This window comes from Phoca vitulina, unplaced genomic scaffold (assembly GCF_004348235.1).
Source record: "Phoca vitulina isolate PV1807 unplaced genomic scaffold, GSC_HSeal_1.0 scaffold153, whole genome shotgun sequence".
In the NCBI taxonomy this organism is placed as follows: Eukaryota; Metazoa; Chordata; class Mammalia; order Carnivora; family Phocidae; genus Phoca; species Phoca vitulina.
The window spans coordinates 79,693-99,076 of record NW_022589856.1 but is presented as its reverse complement, the minus strand read 5'-3'; the positions used below and the strand labels follow the sequence as shown (position 1 = coordinate 99,076).

The following is a 19,384-nucleotide window of genomic DNA, read 5'->3' as shown; positions in this document are numbered from 1 at the left end:
CTCCCTGATGCATGGCCCTGCAGGTGTTACTAGTAATCCCCATCAGAATGATGTCTTCTCCAGAGGCTCATTTCCAGCATGTTCCATCTGCCCTCCCTCTGGTCACCCTCCACTGCCCATCCAGATCTAGGACGCAGGTCACATCCCAGAGCCCCTAGCCACCAGGCCCCTCTGTGGATCTCTGTGGATCCCCTCTGTGGATCCACAGCTGTGGCCCATGACCCTGACCCTACGTGCGGTGGCTGAATAGGCTCTGTTGCCCCGTGTGGCACATGGGCACAGATAAGCCGAGAGGCTGGCAGAGAACACAGCCTCTCACCTCCGGCCATCCTCATACAGCAAGCCCCATCGGCTTCCCCTTTCTCCCCTAAAGGTCTGGCTCTCACTTTCAGAAGAGTGAGAAGGAGCATTTGAACCCTAGACCTGCTTGCAGTGCAACAAACAACTGAGTCACAATGTAGTGGAGTTTCAGTTCTTCACATATAATGTGTACTATGCGTCAGGTCCCGATCAAAGAACTTTACAAATGTTAACTCATTTTCTCCTTACAATGACCCCAATGAAGCAGATTATTATCCCCATTTATAGGTGAGGACACCAAGGCACAGAGAGAGTAGGTAACTGGCCCAGGGCACATAGCTGGCTGGTGGGAGAGCAGAGAGCTGACCCACACTTTCGGCCACTGCGCTCTGCTGCCCATGGGTCGGTTTGCTGGTTTCATTCAGTCGTTAATTTGTAAAACTGTTTTACTGAGGTATAATTTAACGGTATAACTTAATCTAAAATTCACCCATTTTAAATGTGCAGTAGAAGAATTTCAGTAGATTTATAGAATGGTGCAATCATTGCAACAAACCCCCCAAAAGATCCTTTGCGTCCATCTGCAGTCACTGTTCGTTTTGACCTCTAGCCTGACGCAACTGCTAATCTACTTTCCGTCTCTGCAGATTTGCCTCTTGTGGAAATGCCAGGGAAATAGAATCATACGCTCTGTGGTCTTTTTGAGTCGGGCATCTTTCGCTCAGCATGATGGTTTTGAGACCGGTCCGTGTCGTGTAGTCATCGGCACTTCGTTCTTTTTTATTGCTGAGTAATATTCCACAGTGTGGCTAGTCTAAATTTTGCTTATCCATTCGCCAGCTGTGAACATTTGTCTACAACTCTTTGTGAGGACATGCGTTTCCCTCTCTCTTTGGGTATATTCGTAGAAGTAGAATTGCTTTGAAGAAACTGCCAGACTTTCACCGAGGTGCTGAAGCATTTTTTATTCCTGTGCCCGTGGATTTTACAGTCGGCGGGGGCCAGGGTTCCCATCCCAGGGCCACCCATAAAACCGGATGAGCCTGATGAGAATCCCAGACCAGCAGGCAGTAAAGCGAGGCCCTCGGGCCCCCGGCAGGTCAAGCAGAGCCTCTCTGCTGCTCCTGATGGTCTGAGAAACAGGGAGACACGACGTCAGCTGTTCCGCTGTCATCTAGAAGGATCACCTTCCGGGACCAACAGCACTTGCCGGGGGAAATCAGCAAAGTGGCTATTAAACCAAAAGGAAAATGTGGAGACGTCGAGAGAGATCTCGCCAAGGAAGAAAAGCCACTGGAGAGAGCAGGGGAGGCCCCCTCGGGCGCCTGGTGAGTGGGCCAGTGGCCCTCACGCTCTGGAGGCTGCTTCCTGCCACCAGCTCTGTCACGGCCTTTTCCAGCTTCCTCAGACGCCCAGTGAGAAGAGGATGGGGTGACGGCCGGAGGGCAGCCCTGGCGGCCAGCGGCCTGGGAGAGCCGTCGGGTTTCCACTGAGCCAAGGTTCTGAGCAGGAGGTGCTGTGGCCCCGCCGGGAAAGGCCTCCTCCGCACGGTGCACCCCTCTAGGAAGGGGGACACAGCCCCCCATCAGCCGGGGCCGCTCCGACCACGGCCGACTCGCCACTGTGTGCTACATGTCGCCCCAAAGAGTTGTTTTCTTAGTAAGGTTTGAGGTTTCCCTATTCAGTGAAGAGATGCAACGGTTGACAAAGAGGTTTCGACATTTCGGGTGGCAGCTCCAACGAGAACGCTGACCCTGGCCCGTGGCGGGCGGCCCACAGGGACTCCCCGGCACAGACAGGGTCCTGCTGCCATAGCCACGGAGCCCACAGGGAGGGCACAGGCCGGGATGTGACGGGACGGAATGGGACGCTACCTGCCTCAGCTTACTCCTAACAGCCCATGGCTCAGGACAGGAAGTAACGGAGACCCAATGTGGGCCTGTCATCGCTCGGGGAAGAGAAGGCACGATGGCCCAGGGGGGTCAGGCCACCCCTTGGGCCGCGTGGGGAAGGACCTGGAGCTCCACACGTCACACACTAACCTCTGGTCACAAGTGATGACGGAGGCTGCGTCCGCTATCAGACACTATCGTAAGTATCTCCCAAACCTTATATGGTAAGTTCCAGATGGCAGCCGACGGGCCCTCAGAGATGGTCCTTGCCAGGCCCTGGAGCAGACAGTAGAGGTGCAGAAATCATCACTTCAGCCTGCCGGGAGGTCCCAGGCCCTTAGTAACCATACTGGGTGGAACAGCGTCCTCCCAAAATTCATGTCCACCCGCACCCGTGAATGGGACCTTCTTTGGAAATCGGGGCTTTGCAGGTGTCATTAAGGTAAAATGAGATCATACTGGGTCCTAATCCAATGACTGGTATTCTTATAAGAAGAGGGAATTTGGACACAAACCCAGAGCAAACACAGAAGAGATGGCCACATGAAGATAGCGATGGGAGGGACGCAGCTACAAGCCAAGGAAGTCCAAGGAGTGCCAGCAACACCGGAAGCCGGAAGAGGCAAGGAAGGATTCTCCCTGGAGCCTTAGGAGAGAGTGCAGCTCTGCCAACACCTTGATTTCGGATTTCTGGACTCCAGAACTGGGACAGAACAAATTCCTGTTGCTTCAAGTCACCCAGTTTGTGGCACTTCGTTACAGCAGACGGGAGGCTGGGCTCACGTCACACGCAACACTCTCTGTGCGGGCAGGTGTCGGAGGGGAGGGAAGACGGGGTGAGAGGCTGCACGGGAGGGGGCTGCCTCCTTCAGCTGCGTCTGCTGTTTGGACAGGAGGCCACGGAACAGAACTGAAACTGGGGGTTCGGCACGGCTCATGGCAGATCCAGCTTTAACGGCTCATGGTTCTCCATCTTTGGGACCCCTGTCGTGCCTGGGAAAGGTACCGTACCCCGTGGGTGCTCAGGAGACGTTCATGGCATCTCTCGCTCCCTGTGTCCCCCGAGCCCCGGAGCTGGGCCTCCTGCCTGGTCCTGGCCTCCCTCTGCTTCGCCCTGGATCGATGGCGGGACTGGCCAGTCGGGCTGGAGGGAGCTAACTCAGCTTTACTAAAAAACCAATTTCGAGGCTGCTGCTGGCTGCTGAGTTGGCAGCGACGCATTGGCACCTCTGAAAGTTGTCAGGAGGGATTCCTGCTTACCCAGGCTACGGGCTCAGCCCATGATCGCCGCTCCAGAGGCTGTGGTTTTATCCTGAGTGTGAGCCATGGAGAACGAGAGCCCGAGGTCAGCCAGGAGCGGGATTAGCATCGGCCCTCCACGTTATGCTCACCACGTCGTTCCATTCACCACGTTGTCTGTATTCAGCACCTGGCAATGAGTGCTCAGTGCCCAGGCTGGACGCCGGGCCGAGCTGAGCTTGCCGGCAGCTTCTGACCGCCCACCCAACAGCCGGCCGCTTCCCATCAGCGTTCAGCTCGTCCCGGGCAGGGGTCCCCCTGTGATGCGCAAGTGACCAGCCCACGGAAACTCTTCCAGCACGAATAGGACGTCAGAGTCCTGCTGGCCCCTTTGCGAGAGCCCAGGGGAGTCTCTTCACGTGGCACTGTGGGCTGTGGGGTAAGAGGATGTCACACAGCCCAGCTGCACTGAAACCTAGATCCTTCCATGCCCTGAGCCCGATGGCTGGTTTCTCCAAGGGTCCTTCAGTCAACGATCCCCACCGGGGAGGCCTCAGGGTGCTGACGGGGAATGGTTTGGAGTGATCAGGGTTTGCACTGAATAGTACCCTCCAAAACTTGACACTGAAAGGTCAGCCACTCAAAAAGGCTCTGGGTGTTGGCCAGGCCTGCTCTGGGCAGCCATCAACCCACACAAAGCCCCAGCAGACCGCGAGGTGCCTGCTGCCCAGTCGGGGCCAGCATCCGGGCCCTTCTCTCTTCCCCAGGATACGCTCAGCCGGACGGCCGGGGAGCTGGACGGCTGAGCAGGATTTCCCACACCAGGCCTCCCTGGAGATCCCAGGGGTGGAGGCAAACCAAAGCCTAACGCTGGGTGTTTAATCTCCACACAGAGCGTATCAACACGGTGCCAAGGGGGCAGTGAGGCACTGAGGCCAGAGGGCCCTGAAAAGCGGCGGGACTTTTGCTCTCTTGTCTGTATCCAGTGTGAGGACTCGAGCTCTGGGGCAGCCGCCAGAGCACGTGGAGGAGAAGGAATGTTCCAGACAGCTGCACGGACATGAACACGGGGCACCAGAGCTCAGAAGGGTGGGCGCTCCCCAGAGAGCCCCACTGCACAGCCTGGCAAGGCCAGGAGCTAGGAGGGGGACTTTCCAGCAGAACTGGAGCTCCTGGCTTCCCGAGAGGAACAATGCCGGGAGGGAAGGGGACTCCGGCCACAGATGGCGCATCCTGCCCATGGAGCTCCCAGCAGCTTCCAAAGGCCACTGTCCCCCAGTTCCACCTCTCCGTTTTCTTTGTCTGGCGAGCTCTCAGCTACAGGCTCTTGGCTGTGGGGTCCTTCTCAGAAGAGCCCAACTGTTTGTCCTTGGGAGCCAAGACCCCAATTCAAGCTTGGCTACAAGAGCCAAAGCCAAGTGGTGGGAGGAGGCCAGTGTTGGCCCACAGCCTGCCCCGGCTCAGGGCCTCGCTGGCTCCTGGGGACTAGTTCTAGGTCTCCAGTGGCTGTCAGTCCGCACAGCCATCTGCCCAGGACCTCTGGGGTCCTGGCACAAAGCAGCATCTCAGACTTTGAGCTCCAGCAGGGGTGAGGAGGCCAGGACAGGTGTGTGCATGGAGGGGTGGGTTTACTTGATGTCGGGGCTTAAAGAGCCGAAGACCAGTCCAAGCCTAGGTCAGTCCCCACTATGAGGAGACGGTAAGCCTGGAGAAGGGAAGGGTCCTCTTTCCAAGCATCCGGGCTGGCCAGTTACTGACCCAATGATTCCTTTGGGGCCTGGGCCTCTGGCCCCTCTGCCTCAGTTTACACAGTGGAATCCTCCCTCTAGCCTCAACTCACCCTACCGAGCAGCAGCCTGGGGGCCTGGGTAGAGCCGTGGCAGACCCCAGGGTCCTTCCTGGGCAGCTCCCCTTGCCGAGCCCACTGTTAACAAGATAATCCCCCGCCCTCCCCAACATTCCCCATTAGCCCAGGCACAGAAAAAAACCACCATTAACAAATGCTGGAATGAGTCACTGACATGAACTTTATTGGATCACTGGGTGTCATGGGTTCACCAGATCACAGACCCGCGGTGGAGAACCAGCCACAGTTCGAGCATCACTATCCGGGGACGTGCACATCCTCACTTAAGTGTCTAGGAAGCACCAGGCCCCCAGGGAGGAGGCCAGTCTGAGTGGATGAACCCACACTGGAATGACCCCTTCCGGGCACCTGGCAGCTGAGCCCCCTGCTCCGATGTCACAGTTGCTGAGCGGTGGTGGCAGAACAGAGAGGCAGCCCTCCCCTCAGCACTCGCTCCTTTCCAGGCCTTGCGGGGTGGGGGCGCCAAGGCCCGGCGCTGAAAGGGGAAGTGGAGTGGCAGGTGCAAGGAGCCCTGGAGCCTGTGCAGGGCCCCAGGGAGAGAGGCCTTGGAGCCCGGGTAAGGCAGAGAAGGCGTGCGGCTCTCAGACCTCACGACTGCCTACTTCCCGTCCCTCTGGCCCAGGCTGGGGGAGGGCAGCCTCCTCAGACTGGACAGCTGCTGAGGGTCCCGGGTTGCAAGAGACGCAGGACAGAGCAGAGGGGGTGCTCCCACGCCCTACGGGTCTGGGCACGGGGCAGGAGCAGGGTACTAGAGACTGATGGTGGCCAACAACCAGCTTGCTTGGGGGCCTCCCTCAGGGCTTGCTGTTGCCCCCGATCAGGAAAGCATCTGGGGTCCTACTTCCAAACCCCCTTCCAGGGTCCTTTCAAGCAGGAGAAGCCGAGGGACAACAGGGGTTGCGTTTCACTAAAAACCGTGTTTCATTAAAAACTAGTTCGGAACATGAAGAATATATTTAAAAAGATATTCTTTGCTCTATTAAACATCGTTCACTGAGAATTTCCTGAGCACTGCGCCATGCCCCGACCCGGGTGCCAGGGCATGGGGGTTCCAAGGGAAGTCTAAGGCACTGGCCCTGCTCTGGCACAGGGCTCCTTCTCCCTGGAGACACGGTCCCCACTGCTGAGAGGCCGGTGAGCACGTCCAGATCTGGGGGACAGGGAAGGCCTGGCAGCACCCACCTCTGGACAAAGTGCTCCAAGCAGTAGCCAGGAGCATCCACCTAGGCCCCCCGTGAGTAGGCCTAGCTGCAGGCCCAGGCAGTGTTCTGACCACGCTGCTCAGAGCTGCAAGGGTGGACACTGGCCATACGGCCAGAGGCCCCCGGAGGCCATGGTCTGGCCAGGTATTCCCTGGGAAAGGAGGGAGGACGACCAGGCGCTTGTCAGGCCGTCCACACCCGAGAGAGGCAGGGCTGGGCCTCGTGTCTCCCTCAAGATGGGCACATGGGAAGGTAGCTTGCTTAGCACCTGAGGACCAGAGGCAGCTCAGGGACACTCCACCCGACCAGGCTCTCCCAGGTACCCACTCAGCATCCGTCCCCCGGAGACCCTCTCGGATCCTGCAGGCCCCCAGGAGCCACACTGCCCAGGGACTCCAGCCCCCACTCCCAGGCTGGGCGCACCCTCCCTACTATGCAGTAGGCACGAATGGACACAAAGTTTCCCTGCCCTGAGTAGGACATCCCAGGGTCCCTGCAGTCTCAACTTCATCCTGGGGGCTGAGCTCCTGGGTAGCAAGGCACCCCACATGCTCTCCCCTCCACATCCATGTGGCTGAGACAATTCGGGCTCCAATTCCTATGGTGACCTCTCTCTCTGTGCCCTGCAGGGTTCTACGACCCCACAGGCAAACAAGACAAGACAAAAACCCAAGGCAGTACAGGGGTCCTATGACCTGGGCGTCCACCCCCCTCCCCTGGGAACAGAGGTCCTGGCCCTGGGCACAGTGCCCACCTCACCACATCGCTCCACGGAGAGGCTCTGCCGGCCCAGGGCCAGTCCGGGGGGTGGGGGCGTCAGAAGAGGCTGGGGTCGGCCCGGCCGGGCGCATCGTGGTCCCGGATATACTGTAAGATGTCCATCTCATCCATGGCTTGAATCTGTTGCTGCTTCCGCTGCCCCGCCACGGCCTCCGACAGGCCCACTCGGGGGGGGACAGCTGGCTTTCTGGGAAGCGCCGGCCTAGCGGCCACTGGTACTTTACACTCAGGCTGGGGCTTGGGGGTGGGCTCAGCCCCCAGGTTCAGAAGCTGGTCCAAGTCCTCTTCAACTCTAGGGAACCAGAGGGGAAGCTCTGAATATGACCCCCCGCAAAGGGAGCAAGGCCCCGAAGCAACGGCACCCCACTCTGGGGAGCGCGACAGGCCGCACCCCAACCTCTCCTTTCTGCCAGCCTGCCCCCAGGGAGGAACCGGGGGACAGGCTTCGCCCGCCCCACAGCCCCACAGCACAGGGGGAGCAGAGCCGGCCCCTCGGCAGCCTCTGGAGGGCTCTGCTTTTCACGTGGTCCCCCTCTAGACGATGGCCCTTTAGGGGACTTGTCCTTCAACCTCTCAAGAAGTAGGAGTAACAGCTGCTGGATGCAGAGCTCCCGCTCCGTGCCAAGCAGCCCAGACACAGTATCTTGTTTTATCCCCAAACCCTTTGGGGTACAGCTGCTGTCCACCCTGCAGACGCGCAGGCTCAAGCCCCAGGCCGAGCTGCCCGCGAGATGACCGCGTGTGATGCTGCCTGAGTCAGGACCAGGGCGTCTGACTTCAGAAGCTGAGCCCTCATCTGGACCAAGTTCAGCCCGAGAAAGACTAAATGAAGGGATCTGACCATGGTGGGGTGGGGCTGCCCATCCACGGTGCCCACTGTGGGCCACCCGGGTGCTAGACAGAGCCCGCTGAGAGCGGAGCCATGGTCCCGGACCTGAGAGCCCACCGTGCGGTGGGACTAGAGCCCGCAGCAGGGGGACGGTCACACAGGACCCGCCCCAGGTACCGGACGGCGGTTGAGCAAAGCAGACCACAGCCCAGCTCTGCCCTCTTTGCCTGAGGAGCACCTCCTGCCAGTTTCTGGTGGAAGACTCCATTTGGTCTGGAACCAGGAGACAGAAGGAGACCCAGGGTTGGGGGCAGGGGGGAGTCTGGTAACACTATCCTAGGGGCTTTCACAGAGTCACACGGAAAATTCCCTTTGAAATCCTACGGCCAATTTTTGAATTCTTAAAAGAGGATTCCCGGCCCTTTACATGCTTCCTAAACCAGCGACCAGCAGAGACATCCGGACAGGTGCTGCCCACACCTGGGCAAGGTGTCTAAGGGCATCTCAGTAGGCCGCATGGGGACAGGGGAGGAGGGTTCAGGTGCTGGAGGCGGAAGACCCCGGTGTCCCCAGCCGCGAGACAGGAACGGCGGCATCACCCAGCAAGGGCTGCAGAGCCGCGTGGGCCCGAAGCACAGCACCGAGCCCAGAGCGCAGTTCCGTTTCTCTCCCACTACGCCTTCACCAGCGGCCTTGGGTCTGCTTTATCACGCTCCTTCCCTGGTCCTCAGTCTCCCCATCTGTCATCGGAATCCAGCTCAGACATGGGCCGGCCTAGGAAGAGGCCTGTTTGAGCATGGCGTGCCCAGCACCACCCTGCCTGCCAAGTACCAGCTGCCAGAGGAGCTCCGGGTCACCACCTGCAGCGGGGCAAAGACCCCAAAAGCAGAAGTCAGAGCCTCTGCGGACGGCAGAGATGTCCTTCCAGCCCAGACCGAGAGGGCCCGGCCCAAGCCAGGCCTCCGAAGAGAGGGAGCTGTCTTGGGCTTGCAGCAGTCCCAAGTGTGACCCAGCACGGGCTGCTCCTGACCACCCCCCCAGGCAGCAGCTCTTCCCTGAGCTCCCCACGGCAGCTGCTGGCTCCTCCTGCATCCTCCACCAGAGCTGGAGCCCAGGGAAAGCTTGGGGGGACCGAACTATCTGCACGCAGGGGCCCACAGGGAAACAGACCAGCAGCTAACAGCTCATGTCAGCGTCCAGGATTTATACAGCTGGGGCAAACACTGCTGGGAACTCACCAGAAGCTGCTGAGGTGGTGGTGGGGGGCAGTCACACTCGGGGTGTAGGTGGCGGCGGGGCACCCCTTTCCACGTGCTCTATTTCTACCCAGGCGCCCTGAGTCACGGCTGGAATTGGGTCCCACTAACGCAAGGTCCGGCTCCCACAGAGAGGCTGCGGGGAGCTCCAAAGACCCCAGTCCCACTCCCCCTCCCCAGGTCCCTGCAGGGGACAGGCCACCCACTGGCCTGGCTGCTCAGCAAGAGGGAACTGAGGCTTGTCAGACTCCAGCACCTGCCGGGCACAGCGCTCCGGGGGCTTCAGGCTCGCTGCTGGCCACGATGGCATGAACAGACGGGTGACAGCATCAGTGAATGAATGAGCGTCAGGAAGCTTTTTTATCATAAGGAACCCCGATCGCTGCCCGGATAGTCACAGAGCCAGCACAAAGGCGAATAAAACCCGGCTCCTGCTCTCCGAACGCGAATTCTTTATCACCAGCTGTGTGGCAGAGTGAAGGCAGGGCCACGGACACCTGTTCTCCAGTGACCCCCAGACGGCTCTGGGGGATGCCAAGAGGCACGCCAAAGGGAGAGGGTCCCCGAGACCAACAGGAACGTGCAGTACCCCACGCTGCTTCCCACTCATGCCCTCAGAGTCCTGCTGAACACTGGTATTGCCCCAGCCATCCGGCCACAGAACCCCCTTGAAGGGAACACCCGAGTTCTGCAGAACGCGGGGCGGGAGGCGCTGGCGTCACAGACTCAGGAGGAACTGTGCCAGCGAAGTCCCCGGGGAACGGCCTCCCTGGGACGCACTGAGTCCTGGAGATGGCGGAGCCTCCCCGGGCAGGGCGCACTCAGAGGGGCCCTGCCGCCCTCCTCACGGCTGAGTCTGCTTCCCCCTGCCTCAGTCTCTCCTCTAAGACAGCACCACCCCAGCTTCTCCCAGCCTGCCGGGGCGGTCGGGGCCGAGGACACAGATGACAGCGAAGAGACACCAGGGACCACGGGGAGATGTAAAGACGAGACAGCGTTCGCTGTGACCCGGGCATTGACAGGGCTGCGTAATAGCCGAGGCTGCTAACGAGGGCGCAGGTGACAGCCTCTCGGCACCACGTAACCGTTCCTGGAAAGACACAGCTCGGCCTCCCGTACACCGCTGAGCAAGGCCGCGTTCTGGGGGCACGGATGACGCAACGGAGACGCACAGTACCAAGCACGCGGAGAACGCAGCCGGCACACGCCGAAGCCCGGGGAGCGCTGCCAGCCCGGGGCGGGAGGCAGATCTCCCAGCCTCCTCTCCTCTAAGTGCTTCGAGAGTCCTGGAAGGAGCGGGGAGGACAGGACACAGGCCGGTGTCCTGTCCTCCAATCGGGGGAGCCGTGGCCTCGGCCCAGTTACCTCTCCCACACTCTGTTCTCTAAAACAGGGATCGAGCCCAGGTGGGGGGCCGTCGTGAGGATGAAATCGGGCCGCATGTGGAGTCCAGCACACAGACCACGGCAAGCGCTCTGAATGGGCGCCGGCACTTGTCCACCCACCTCCGCGGAACAGACCACGCCTCACCCTCCCCTCTCCAGCCCGCGCTGGGACGCTGCCGGGACTGGCCGCGGTCCGGCACATCTGCACTTTGCTCCCCCCGGCAGGGCTGTGTGCTACCAAGAACCCATCGTAGTTGTTCCCAAACCCACTTATGCCAATTATACTTGCTCTTGCAATTATATAATTTAATTATTCTTCACATAAACTATAAAAATGTGAACGTGGAAAGGAAAAGACTTGTATTCATGAAGTTCTTTCTGGAACCTGCAGGGCTGCGCGGGGCTGCGGCCCACCCCCCCCCCCCACCCCACCCCCCCCCACTGCCTCCTGGTCAGCGCCCACCCACAGGCTCCTGCCTCGGAGGGGCCAAGATGGCCTCCCTTCGAGGCCGAAGCTGGGAGATGCTCCCACACAGGGACAGGTCCCTGGCTCTGTCTAGGCTACTCTCAGGGCTGGCGGAGAAGCACCGAAAGGGACAGGTGGTACCTGAACAGCTCCGCGTGGGACACGGGCCCTCCACTCTCACCGGCGGCAGGCAGCAGTAAGGGGTCACCCAGAGGGACTGCACCGCCGAGGTCAGGATCTTCAAACAACTTCAGGGCTGTGGAGAAGGGAGGAGCAGAATGGTCAGAGGACGTCCTGGCCCGTCCTCAGCTGCCAAGCGGGTACAGGTGGAGACAGCCTCGCCCAGCCTCCTGGCCCAGCCTGGAGACAGTGGGCAAGGGACACGGCTGAGCACAGAGAACCCGAGGAAGAGGCCCAGGTGGGGAAAGAGGGCAAGGGACAGCACTCAAAGGCGACGCTGAAATTGTCAGGACATGTCCTCAGAGCCGTGAGGCCAGGACTGTGTCTGTCTCATCAGTGTGTTCTCAGGCTCAGCACAGAGTCTGGCCCTCAGTGGGTGGTCACCAAGTGCTGGCTGGATTAATGGGCGACAGCATTTGTCCATCCTGAATGAGGACCCAGGTGGGGTGACAAAAGGTCAGACCCAGGGACAAGTATAGAAGTCCCAAGGCTGCTCGGCTTTCCCCTTTCCGACTCTGCACAGGACCCTCCAGTGGGGTTTATTCAGGTCACACAAAATCTCTCATTAGAATCCAAATCGTACAGAGCCCCAGCACACCTGGGTGGTTGCATCTCCTTCCCAGACGGTGCCCACATCTGGCCACTGGAATGACAAAGATGCCACCTCCTCTTCCATGGGAGGATCAGAATAAACATACAGCCCTGGAATGTTCCAGGCTATGGGGACACAAAGTGCAAGACTAGATTTCTCCAGCAGAAAATCTCCATAAGCTGAGTGTGTACCACGTGGAAACAGAACAAGGAGAAGATTTCCACTGTGCTCACATGTGCAGGTCCAAAACCACTTACAAAAGGCTGGTTGGGTCACTGAGCGGACACCCAGAGTGAAGGAAACGCCTGGAGGCTCTACTTACGGTCCTGGAGGGGCACGTCCTCTGCGGGGCGCTGGGGGGAGAGCTTCGTGCTTGGGCCGAAGAGCCCCTCATCAGGGTCCACCTCCTCATCAAAAATGGTGAGTCGGGGTGAGGGTTTAGGCTTCACAGCCACTTCGGGGCGTTTCTTGGACTTCTTAGAGCTACGGAATCACAGACACAGCTCAAGGTTAGCACTTTTCATGAGAGCCCGGCCGGCCGGCGCAGGTGGCCTGGTCAGAGCCACGCAGGCGAGGTGAGCCTGAGCTTGTGTGAAGAAGGAACTTCCAGGTGCCCTGAGGTATGAGGCCCTGCTACCAGAAGCAGCTGAGCCCTGTGCCCCGTCAGGGTGTGCGGGAGGAGCAGGGGAATGTCTGAACGAACAAGATGGCTGCCGGACAGCTCCCCGCCCGGAAGGGCCAGCCAGGACTCAGGCCTGCCTGCATGAGCACCGGGCAGAGAAGCTGCTCTCCTTCTGGACACTGTGGGGGCCAATGGCCCCTAGTGCCCCCAGGGCCAGGCTCAGTCACTTCAGAGCCACTCGGAAAGGGGGGCGGATGTAGTCTGAGGCTGGGAACAGGTGGTACCCAGGGACCAGCAGAAAGCAGCCTCGAGAAGTGAAACCTCCGTCACTCCAGCAAACACTTCAGTCCCACTGAGCGAACCCCACCTCCTTCAGGAAACCTCTCTGGCTACTCAGAGCCCCACTGGCTCTGTCACCCCCACCAAGGTCCCTTGATGTCTCATTCATCCACTGGCCAAGGTCCTGCCTTGGACCAGATGGTGCTTTGGGAAACTGGGAGAGGGCACGACGGAAGCTTCTGGGCTATGGGACTGCTTCCTTTCCTGCCCCGGGTGGTGGTGACACAGAGCGCATGGAAGCCTTTACGGACTCGAACCCTGCAGGTCTGCATACATAAATCACATTGCAAATAAATAAACAAACTTGGTTTTACTTTAACACGGCGATCCAATCCCTGCTGTGGATGCCAAAATTAGCCATTGTAAGGTTCCCGCAAATAGTGAAAATACGCTTTTTACTGGAAACAGGATTTCTGGTGTGCCTGTCTGTCTGGCGGGCAGATCCGCTGGACAGAGGTCACCGTCTGAGCGCCTGTTGGCAACACAATGCGGGAAAGTGCACGCAGAAGCCCTGCCCTCCTTGATGGCACCGACCAACCAGCGGCAGATGGACAGAACGGCAGGCGGCCCTGGGCGCTGGAGGGCAGGGTGCTCAGAGGCGACCATTCCCACGTCTGGCTGCAGACTTGCGGTAGAATCTCAGGCTCAGCTGAGATGGGAGAAGCTACGGGAGCTGGAAATGCACCTGCTGCAGGGTCACACCTCCAGGACGGAGCACACCTATGCACTCAGGGCCGAGGCCCCGCTCACGGTCCTGTGCTCTTGTCCCCTTGAATTGTCCCCATAGCAGGGAGGAGATCCAGGATGGGGTGAGGACAACAGGCTCGGGCCTACACATTTCGAGGACGAGATGGAGAGCAGAGGCTCAGTGGCAAGGTTGTGCCTGGAAGTCCCAAGCGCCCCTGTCCCTGCCTCCTCCATCATGGGCACAAGCCAGACAGGCTCAGGTCACAGACCCCTAGGGACACACCTCTGCTTTGGTGCCACCCCCCAGGCCCTGCTTGTGGTGCTGGGCAAGGTGGAAGGAGCCAGGCCTTCTCCCTCCTCACAGCGAGTGCTTTCCAGAAACTTCAGCCATGCCACCTCACACACCCTGAAGGGCCAAGGTAGCCTGCTCCGACAGGGACACCTGCTTTTAGTTTCACAGATCAGGCCGAGCCAGTTCACCTTCATGACCCCTGGGAAGTGGGTACCAATGACAGGCCATGCCCCTCGAGGCAGGCCAGCCAGAGACGGCCCTAGCCGAGAGCTACGAGGTCAGAACCCCAGGGCCGGCCCAGGAAGCTGTGTTGGACTCTCCGAGGCATCTGGAGCCACTGGCCCAGCCCGGGGCCTGTGGGTTCTGCCCCACTGCTGCCCTCAGTCACCCAACAGCCAGCCCTCACCTGGCGCCCCGGAGCAGGGGGGCCAGAGACTTCCCACGGACCAGAAATCAGAGGAACCACGGAAAGGAGGAAACTGTCTGGAGAACAAAGGAAGTGAGAGAACAAACATGATGAATTCTGTCTGGAGAAGCTTCAGAGATCTCAGTGATTTCCCTTCTTACACCTACTTCTGGGTCTGAGGACACAGGTTAGGCCGGACTTTGCTGCTATGTGAATTTTCCTCTCAAATTGGATGCATGATCTTGTTTTTCTCCCCAGAGACATTTCTGATCTTTCACTGTCTTGAACTGACATAAAGCGAATCTATGGCTCGTGGGGCCGTTCAGTCGGGCACCATCTACTCTACCCCATCCACCCAGGCTGTCCTCCGTCCCCAACTCTCCCTGACCGTCTCCAGGGGACACAAAGAACAGGCAGGAAATATGGAGCACTGACAGCTCAAAGCTCCAGGGTCCTGCTCTGGTCGGCCCCCGATCTTTAGTCTCTGGGACGCAAGAGCGTGCCTGGTCCAGAGCAGACGCTCAATAGATACTGGATGAAAGAAGGATGGAGGGATGGAAGGAAGGAAGGAAGGAGGGGAAAAAGGGAAGGACAGACAAATGAACAGATAGATGGACACAGGTGATAGTACATCTCTTGTCCAGACTGATCTCCACCTGCTCCTCCAGGAAGAGTGGAAAGGGCATGAAGACGGGGGGTTCCCAGCACTAGTCGGAGACAGAGACGGTACCTGGAAGGCTTCGCTCCTCCGAAGCTGGTCTCCTCACCCGCCCTCAGCCACTCTGTACGCAGCAGGTGCGTTCAGTCCGAACGCCCTCTGTGACCCAGCACTCACGAAGCACCTCCGGGCTCAGCAGTGTCCCCAGACGCTCACAGCTGAGACTCACAGCATTGTCCCGGAATACAGAAGCCCATAAACCCGTCATGATCACACTGGGCAACAGTTCCGGAATACGCGGAGCACAGGGGAAGGATCCAACCCAGCCCTAGGGCTTCCTGGAGGAGGCAAAGTGAAATAGACATGGACTCAGGCAGAGGAAGTGAGCCCCTCATCTGTGGGGGTCTGCCAGGGGCATGGCTCGGGCATGATCAGGAACTGGGTCCCCAGGGCAGCTTGGCTCATGGTCCATGGAGAAATGAAGGCCTGGCCTGGGGGAGCACTGCAGTGTGACGGGGAGATGGAGTCAGGGGGAACGTCAGAAGGCAAAAGAGCTCCTAGAACATTTGGACTGTGAAGTGATCAGTGAGCAGAAGGGGTGTGTCTAGAACGATGCCAGACTTCTGGCCTCAGGGAGAGGTCAGGCGTGTCCTGGGTAAGGTGTCTCCAAGCCCAGTTTCTTCCCCTCATTCACAGACTGCATGAACGTGGACTCAGGCTGCATACACGGGCTGCGGCCCTGCCCGCCCCCACCAGCCCCGTCCCTGCTCTGCTCCTGCCCACTGTCTGTGGGTTGCGCCGCCCAACTCTGCCGTGCCCATCTGCCACCCGCCGCTGCACCACGATAAAGGATGCTTCTCTTCTCCCTTCAGCGAAGGGCGGGCCAACAGGATTAGACTCTTGTCACCAGGGCTAGGGCAACGGGGCACGGAACAGAGAAGTGAGCGGTGGACAGACCTCCTGGTGAGCAGGAAGGAGGTCACCTGAACTTGGGCAGGCTCCGGCCCGGCACAGGTGGCATGGGGGGAGGGGGTGGGAGCAGGCGTGTGGAAGCAAGTCCCTGTAGCATGCAGGTCCAGCTCTCCTGCTTTGTGTGCCTGATGGCAGACAGCGGTCCAGGGCGGGCCACATCGTGCGGGCGGAGCAAACTGGAGGGTGGCGGCCTGGCGAGGCCGACAGCTCCGACAGTCCAAGGAGCAGCCCTGCTCACGGGGCTCAGGGAGTTGTGGCGACAGTGACGGACAAACGACGGCAGCCTCCCCTCCGGCCACCCAGGGGGTCTGTGTCCGTGTTCCCGGATGTACCTGCCCCCCTGGCCGACCACCGAGGGGCACCAGCTGCCCAGGACCTGCGTCACTTGAGTTGCGGGAGCATCTCCTGGACGAAACAGAAGGCGCTGGATCCTTCTGAAGCCAAGACTCACATACAGCACGACTTACCTTCCAAGCCAGGGTGATGTTTAACCAAATACAGAAGTCAACCTCCTTTCCAATCATACAATGTTCCTGCTTTCCAATAAAGTATTTTTCATTTTAAAATTTTAAATTCAGTTTTTCACTGAGGGAAAATCTTCAGAGTGCCCATAAATGAGCTTTTGTGAAATGTATTCCAGGACAATGCTATTTGTAGCAGCACCAGGCCTCGGGGCCTCCACGATGACCCGGTCATCAGCGTGGTGCGGCTCATGGAGGACAGGCAGCCGCCCCAGGAGCTGGGCCAGCCTCCCTGGACAGGAGCTTCGGGGAAGCGCTGAACGGGGGCTGAGCAGAGTCCGGAAAGCGGCGCTCCAGGCAGAGACCGGCCCGGCACAAAGGCCAAGGTGGGAAGCGCCAAGTGGCCAAGAGCCAGGCAGCAGGCACACGGGGGAGGAGAGTCTGAGGGGAAGTCGGGGCACAGCCCAAAGGGCCTGGGGAAGAGTCTGGCCTTTCTGTTCCGGGTAAGCAGCCCTGGAGGGGGAATGCCAGGGAATCCACATATGACCTCAGGCCAGTCATTCACTTCTCTGGGTCTGTTCCCTTAGCTCTTGCATGGGAGTAAGGAATGCTCTGGAAGCTGGAGCCCGCATGCAGACTGGCACAGGGCACAGTGGGAGCCTGATGCTGACAAGGTTCACATCATGTTTCCGCCCCTCGACTTTATTCTGGGCCTTAAATAAATAAACAAGGCCTGCCTGGTAAACACCCATCATTTGCTGTAGCCCCAGGGTCACACTCAAGGATCTTTCTCAACAGCCGGAGCCTGATTCCCCAGGCCACTGAGCCTCACCCGAGGGCTCACTGACCAGGCCCTCACGATGCCCCTGCCCTCTCAGCTTGTGCGTGCTGACGTGTCTTCTCTGCACGGGGCCAAACCCTGCCCCTCACCTAGCACGCACCTGCACCACCACTGAACCAGGCTGGTCTGGGTGCAGGCAGTCTGCCCCCCACTGCTGGAAAGCAAGGACCCAGCTCTGGCCGCACCCGAAGTGCCCCGAGAGACCGAGTATACAAATGGGCAGAGCAGAGGTCAGACAGACCTGTGTCCCACACCCTGCGGCAACCAGCCCAGGAAATCAAACCACAGCTCTGCGGCTAGGGCCCGCCATGGCCAGGGCGTGATCGATAACTGCCAGCTACCCTAATCTTTACCCCGGTTTCCCTCTTCATAGGACCAGCCAGAGCAGGCCAAATATGCTCCCCCAACCGATCGCAGAGCGTGCAGGACGCCCCACCTCCAGGCGGCAGCCTCCCTCGCCACCAGCCTCCAGCTGGGGCACACCCGAGCCTTCTCCTTCCCACTAGGAATCGTTCCTACTCCCAGCCTGCCTCCGAGTCTCCGCTAAATGCAGGTCTGGCGGCTGACCCCTTCCTTGCTATGGCCAGCTCTCAATCAAGGCCTCTGCCTGTTCTCACTTGGGCCGTCTTGGTTTCTTCCCACATCCCCGGTGACACTCCAAATGCTCACGTGACCCCTGAGGCCTGGCAGTCCCTGCGATTGCAAAAACCCATCATCCCCATCACCCACCCCAGAGAACGCATGGATGAGGGCTGGGAAACTGGCATGCTGGCCCAAGTGGGGTCTTAGCCTGGAGGGAAGAGGCAAGGTCCTGCCCGGAGCCCCACGGTGCGTGACTGGGTGATCTTGGGCAGGTTCCCGAGTAATAACCACGAAGACACTGGATTTGCCCTCCAGTCCCTCAGGTGAAAGGCTCTGCCTGTCATTCTAATGCTCTTCCTTGGGGGCAGCCTGAGGCAGGGGGATGGCAGGTATGACCTCCCAAGATTCCAATCCCCAGGGACTGTCCCTTCAATCCCATGAGGGAGAGCCAATCAAGCCGCTGCTGGGGAGCCAGGCTGCGGGAGGCGGCCCTGCCCCTGGCTGCAGTAAGTCCCACAGCTTGTACTGGGCGCCGGGAGCCGCATGCCACCGCAGGGAATGGGAAGGCTGCCTTTACTTCAAACAGCCCAGGGCTTCCTCAGAGCAAAGCTGAAGTAGCGATAACAACACACAAAGGAAACTTCCTGTACCACGTCTCACTTTATCCTTCTACCACTGGGGCTGGACTTTGTCTTTCATTTATAAAGAGAGAAACTGAGGCGCGAAGATGTTCAACGACGTGCCCAGTGCCCTCCGGGATTTGAACCCGGGACTGCCTGCCTCTGATTCTGCTCTGGGCCGACCGCACACCCAGCTTTCCCAGGGGCTTTCAGACCACGCTCGAAGGGCCTCGGCCTTCCACGGAGCCACTCAGGGCCACGGGGAGGTGGGCTGAGGCCGAGGGGGCAGACACCCAGTCTCTGCTCCTGTCCCAACCGGGCCAATTCTCCCTCAGGCTGTTTGATACACACTGGGGCTCTGTAGGAATTTCTCCCGCACTGGAATTCTTACTACTGGATTTAAAAAGTGGAAAACGGATGCCTGGGTGGCTCAGTCGGTTAAGCATCTGCCTTCGGCTCAGGTCATGATCCCAGGGTCCTGGGATCGAGTCCCACATCGGGCTCCTTCCTCGGGGGAAGCCTGCTTCTCCCTCTCCCTCTGCCGCTCCCCCTGCTTGTGCTCTCTCTCTCTCTCTCTCTGACAAATAAAGAAATAAATCTTCAAAATAGCACCTTAAAAAAAGAAACAAAGAAGTAGAAAGCACCGCCACAGTGTTCATCCAGGCCAGTCTTTGTGTGCTAACATGGATGGGGAGATCCAGTCAGTAGAGCACGTGCTGCCGCCCTAATGAGGGATGTGGTGGTGACCAGCAGGACGTCTGTCACCGTGCCCCCTGCATTCCTCATTGATTTTGGTCCCAGGCCAGGCCAGGGCTGAGTGCTGTCCGCAGAGGTACACGACAAGGCCCGCCAGCCCTGGCTCCTGGCCCTCCTGTGACCCGGAGAACCGCTCCTGGCAGATGGCAGGTGGAAGGGG

At 59.4% G+C, this 19,384-nt stretch overlaps 1 protein-coding gene across 2 annotated transcripts in view; it reads right to left on the bottom strand.

Moving 5' to 3' along the window:
• LOC116628961 (HCLS1-binding protein 3-like) overlaps positions 1-19,384 on the bottom strand; it is a 66,895-nt gene that overhangs the window by 31,656 nt on the left and 15,855 nt on the right. The window contains exons 5-7 of one of the 2 annotated variants that reach the window (XM_032399272.1): positions 12,311-12,471; positions 11,358-11,472; positions 5,344-7,572 (exon numbers count right to left, since the gene is read on the bottom strand). In XM_032399272.1, the coding sequence (XP_032255163.1) occupies positions 7,317-7,572; positions 11,358-11,472; positions 12,311-12,471 (532 nt within the window). In that variant the 3' untranslated portion in view covers positions 5,344-7,316. Of the gene's footprint in view, positions 1-5,343; positions 7,573-11,357; positions 11,473-12,310; positions 12,472-19,384 lie in introns of those variants that run through there. The other variant, XM_032399273.1, reaches the window with a different exon arrangement.